Genomic DNA, 5,888 nt, shown 5'->3' on the forward strand with positions numbered 1-5,888 from the left:
ACTGTCAATACAATATTGTGTCTATAATGTACTTCACTTAATATTATCTTCAACATAGAAATGAGTTTTTTGGAGCTCATGGGCACAACCAATGTGCATCACATGGGCCCAAACACATGATATTAATGTCCTAGCAAGGCACAATGACAGGCCCGCTATATAATTGTATAATGCTGTTTCAAACTTTGGGGAAATCCTGAAGCGCAGAGAGGTCTGCATCAGGAACAGTGAACCTAAAGAAAAGGAGAGCAGCTCTAATCCACCAGTGTCACTGACTGTGAATGAACTGCACCCAAATGTGACAGACAGGAGTTACATGCAATATTCTTCCCATTCTGCCCCATCTGTACTGTGAAAGTGTGCAGAGATATAAGAAACAACCTGTCTCGTGGGTATGGTTTTGTTACTTTTGAATGCCGCCATGATGCAGAAAAGGCCCTAAAGACTCTTAAATTTTCAGAGCTCATGGGGAAACCAATGAACATCATGTGGGGCGAAGACACAACTATTAAGGTGCTAGCTAGGGACAATGAAAGACGTTTCAGTTTACAATTTACAACAATGTTCGGTGTGATTGTGTCTTTATTCAGCCGATTTGTTCATATACACAGATCCAATCAGGAGCCACCATTTTTTTTTTTTTTTTTGTGATAAAGTCTGTGATTATTTGGTCATCTGATGATTGGTTTAAAAGCACTAATTCATTCCGGAATTAAACACGTTTTGAGACACAGCCATCCAAAGGTTAATTCTGCTTGGAGGGGGGGTGTGGCTCTGTTTGGAACAAATTTTGTTATTTGTGGACAAAACAGCTGGCATTTAAAATTTAAGTTACTTAATGTTAACATCTTGTTTATTGAACTATGCACCTGATCTTTCCCTGTGACATGGGCCTGTATTGAAGCCTTTGTTCTGTTTTTTTTTCTGCAAAAAAAAAAAAAGTAAATATAAAACATAAATACATTCATAAATTATACGCACATGCAATTATAAATACAAAACTTGCACACAGAAAATACATTTTCTGTTATTATATATTTACCTCATACAGTAAAAAAAACATGCAGACAACAGAACAAATGCAAAAAGTCCTCCTGTACAGCCATGTATCACCAGATGAGAGAATCCACTCTGACCTAAAATACAAAAGGATTACTGAAAATTGTATTTCAAACAGTATTTATTTTTCACACTATTCACACTTTATTTACTATCATCTGTGAGCTGGACATCTTCTGACGACTGTTTTCCATGTTTATTTTGTGCAGTGCAGTAGTATGATGCTGTTTGAGTTCTGTTTAAATTAATCTTCTTCCTCCAAGCTATAGGCTTCTCCTCTCCACGTTTGTACCAGGTGTAGTTCAAGTCATTTGATGGACTGGCTTTGGTTTTGCAGGTCAAAGTCACATTAGTGCCAACAGATGGAGTAATGATGATGTGAGTTTCTTTTGGAGGAACTTTAAGAAAAACACAAGCACATAGTTTTGTTTTTGCAGGTCAAATATCTATTACATTTTATCACATCAAGGATGACGATAAAACACAAAAGTACTCCAAATATCTTACACAGGACTTGTAGCGTGACGTTGCCTTCCACAGTTGAGTCATTAGGCGTATTTCTTGGATATGTAGCAGTGCAGGTGATTTTCTTTCTGTGATCTTTGTATGAAGCTTTGAAGGTCATGTATGAAAACAATGACTGGGTTTTATCAGGTTTCTCCTGTAACTGTGTTGTAATGCTGGCAGATTCAGGGATGTTAGACCAGGATATTTCAGGAGGTTGTGTGGGGCAGGGGGCTTCTGCAGAGCAGCTCAGATTGATCGTACTTTCCTCCACATACTGTGGCTTATTGAGTTTAAGTTCAGGAGGTTGGGGTGAGTCTACAAGGTAAGTGATGACAGACAGCATTAAGCAAAACTCCCATTGCTAAATAGTCATGTTAAAAGGTCAGGTTTTCACACTTGGGGTGAGGGTTTGCACATTTGCACTTGTACAGTCGTGGCCAAAAGTTTTGAGAATTACATAAATATTGGAAATGGAAAAGTTGCTGCTTAAGTTTTTTATAATAGCAATTTGCATATACTCCAGAATGTTATGAGAGTGATCGGATGAATTGCATAGTCCTTCTTTGCCATGGAAAATTAACTTTAATCCCAAAAAAACCTTTCCACTGCATTTCATGCTTCATTAAAGGACCTGCTGAGATCATTTTCAGTAATCATCTTGTTAACTCAGGTGAGAATGTTGACGAGCACAAGGCTAAAGATCATTATGTCAGGCTGATTGGGTTAGAATGGCAGACTTGACATGTTAAAAGGAGGGTGATGCTTGAAATCATTGTTCTTCCATTGTTAACCTGGTGACCTGCCCAAGAAACGCCGTGCAGCCATCATTGCATTGCATAAAAATGGCTTCACAGGCAAGGATATTGTGGCTACTAAGATTGCACCTAAATCAACAATTTATAGGTTCATCAAGAACTTCAAGGAAAGAGGTCAATTCTTGTAAAGAAAGCTTCAGGGCATCCAAGAAAGTCCAGCAAGCGCCAGGATCGTCTCCTAAAGAGGATTCAGGCTGCGGGATCGGAGTGCCACCAGTGCAGAGCTTGCTCAGGAATGGCAGCAGGCAGGTGTGAGCGCATCCGCACGCACAGTGAGGCGAAGACTTTTGGAAGATGGCCTGGTGTCAAGAAGGGCAGCAAAGAAGCCACTTCTCTTCCAAAAAAAAACATCAGGGACAGATTGATCTTCTGCAGAATGTATAGTGAATGGACTGCTGAGGACTGGGGCAAAGTCATATTCTCCTGATGAAGCCCCTTTCCGATTGTTTGGGGCATCTGGAAAAAAAGGCTTGTCCGGAGAAGAAAAGGTGAGCGCTACCATCAGTCCTGTGTCAATGCCACAGTAAAGCATCCTGACACCATTCATGTGTGGGGTTGCTTCTCATCCAAGGGAGTGGGCTCACTCACAATTCTGCCCAAAAACAAGCCATGATGAATAAAGAATGGTACCAAAAACACCTCCAACAGCAACTTCTTCCAACAAACCCACACAGTTTGGTGAAGAACAATGCATTTTCCAGCACGATGGAGCACCGTTGCCCTAAAGCAAAAGTGGATAACTAAGTGGCTCGGGGACCAGAATGTTGAAATTTTGGGTCATGGCCTGGAAACTCCCCAGATCTTAATGGCCCATTGAGAACTTGTGGTCAATCCTCAAGATGGCGGGTGGACAAACAAAAACCCACTAATTCTGACAAAACTTCCAAGAAGTTATTATGAAAGAATGGGTTGCTATCAGTCAGGATTTGGCCCAGAAGTTAATTGAGAGCATGCCCAGTCGAATTGCAGAGGTCCTGAAAAAGAAGGGCCAACACTGCAAATACTTGACTCTTTGCATAAATGTCATGTAATTGTCGATAAAAGCCTTTGAAACATATGAAGTGCTTGTAATTATATTTCCGTACGCATTCACAGAAACAACTGAACAAGATTCTAAAAGCACTTCCCAGCTTAGCAGCAAACTTTTTGAAAACTAATATTTATGTAATTCTCAAAACTTTTGGCCACGACTGTAGATTGACTGTTTCACAAGGTAAAATCACTGCTACCAATATTTGAAATATTTTGTCTTTTATCTATATTATTACTATGTGTCTACATGCAAAAGAAATGCAACCCCTCAACTCTGAAGATATAGTTTTTATAATGTTACAGTGTATTTTTAAAAAATGCACGTTTGTTGGACATGCATAGTATAAAACTGATTTAGTATCATTATATTTTGTAATTAACTCATATTTTCATTTCTTTTTAAAGACTGAAAAAAATCATCTTTGTGGTTTGGTGTGTAAATAGTCTGTTCAGATGAGATGACAATTACCTCTGACAATGATCTTCACAGTCTTGCTTGAATCAGATGAATTAGCTGTATTGGGGTTAAATGTTGGACCGAACACATCTGCCACTATTTCCAGTCTGAAGTAATAGCGGTCTGAATGATTCATCGTGATGTTATAGAAGACAGTGGTGCAGTTCCACTCATTGAGATCTCCAGTCATCTTTATGTCACTGAATCCTCTAATGATATTTTCACTACTATTAAAAGCTATAAAACTCTCTGTGCTATCATAGTGTGATTGGTTTTTCAGCCAGATCACATAAATAGATTCTGCCATCTCACGTTTGTCCTCAAAATTGGAGATGTTGAATGTGCAAGGAATCTGCACACAAGAGCCTGTCAGAGCTGTTACTGTCTGAGGCATCACTGCAGAGTAGATATAATCAGCTGGAACATAAAAACACATTAGTCAAACTAGAGACATAAAGAAATTAGCATTTGGTCTGTTAGTACACATTATAATCATAAACATCTTTATTCATAATGATGACAAAAGATCGACCCAACCTGAGTGAGCTTGTCCCAAAACAAAGTTGATGAAAATAAAGGAAGGGATCCTGGTTCCTGTCCAGCGAGTCCTGCCATCGAGGTTCGTAGAGGGGATGATATTGGACTATAAAGTGTCCAAGAAAGATTCATAGATATATTACACAAAATACTGTCACGTCATTTAACAACCTTACTGCATTACTATATTTGTTGCCTGCTGCTATGATCTAGGATGAGTTGCTACATTTTCACTGTTACACTCACGCAGATGCTGTACATAGTCATCTGATGTATTAAGTTTACTTATTTTATTTATCCACTGTAAAAATATTATAAATTTTATCTTATGAGTGTGAACATATGAGTGTGTCATCAGTAAAAGTGAATCATCTGTGCGACAAACATTTAAATTATTTTCATTCACTAAATAAACTTCTCTTTTAAAACATGCATGAATACAGGTTGTACTAAATTATTTTCACGTTGTGCCAAAAAAAACAAAATACATTTATTATGCTCAAACATTTAGTAAGATAAATGACTGGGCCTGAGTTACTTGATTCATCAGAAAACTCACAGGAACTCACAGTCAGCTGAGAAGCTACTGCAAACTTTCACCCAAAAAACAACTCAAGCTCTCACTTTCTGTTATTTAAAGACTCTGAAATTAATTAACAGGTTGGATTTCAATTTATAGACTATATATTATATGAACATTTTTGGTAGAAAGAAATTGCAAGAATTCAATTTTGTTAACTTTACACTGCGTTCCAATTTATTATGCAAGTGATATATCAATAGGATTTTGGTACAATAAAGAGTCCAATTTTTGTTTGTGTGGTTTTTCACATCTTTTTAGATAACTGTATCAATCTCAGACAGATTTGTTCAATAGTTTGCCAGGTCTTCTTAGGTAAATGGAAACCCTACTTGAAGAGGTTGTTCCAAATTAGTAAGCAAGCCACAGTTCTCATGAAATATGGTGAGGAAGAAAGATCTTTCTGAAGATGAAAAGTATGAAAAAATGCAATGTCTTGCAAAAGGCATAAAAACAAACAATATTTAGTGAAAAGCAAATAGAGATTATTGAACTGTCAAAAGATTTGTGGGTGACTTAGAGCACAGAAGATCTTGGTCAGATAAAGATTTATTAAGCAAAGTTTCTGTCAAACAAGTTAACTGTATTATAATGCCAGCTGTAAAAAAGCCACTGCGTGAGCAGCAGGACAGGTGTTTGAAGCTACTGAAGTCTCAAGATCCTCTCCATGCAGACTGACAGTTGTGTGTAAAGCTGTGTTTCAGTCACTGCTAAACAAACCTCCACAAAGAGAAACCTGCACCGTGGCTGGTAGAAAACACATGAAGACTTGTTTTTAAATAGTTTTATTCCATTACGAATGCTGCAGTACAATGGATGGTCCAGACTAAATGGATTTTTCTGATAGTTTGATGAATGGCCATCTACTCCAATGAGACTGAAAAAACATCAGCAAGGAGGC

The 5,888-nt window shown here is 37.9% G+C and overlaps 1 protein-coding gene across 1 annotated transcript; it reads right to left on the minus strand.

Moving 5' to 3' along the window:
- Positions 1–1,042: 1,042 nt before the first annotated feature.
- Positions 1,043–4,287, minus strand: LOC109113110 (myelin-associated glycoprotein-like; the record flags this gene model as incomplete). The annotated part of the gene is made up of 4 exons (XM_042753901.1): positions 1,043–1,136; positions 1,212–1,457; positions 1,567–1,881; positions 3,883–4,287. Coding segments are annotated over 4 exons (1,060 nt in total), but the record flags the coding sequence as incomplete, so codon positions are not given.
- Positions 4,288–5,888: the final 1,601 nt, after the last annotated feature.

The sequence above is a fragment of the Cyprinus carpio genome, unplaced genomic scaffold (assembly GCF_018340385.1).
Source record: "Cyprinus carpio isolate SPL01 unplaced genomic scaffold, ASM1834038v1 S000000318, whole genome shotgun sequence".
NCBI lineage: Eukaryota > Metazoa > Chordata > Actinopteri > Cypriniformes > Cyprinidae > Cyprinus > Cyprinus carpio.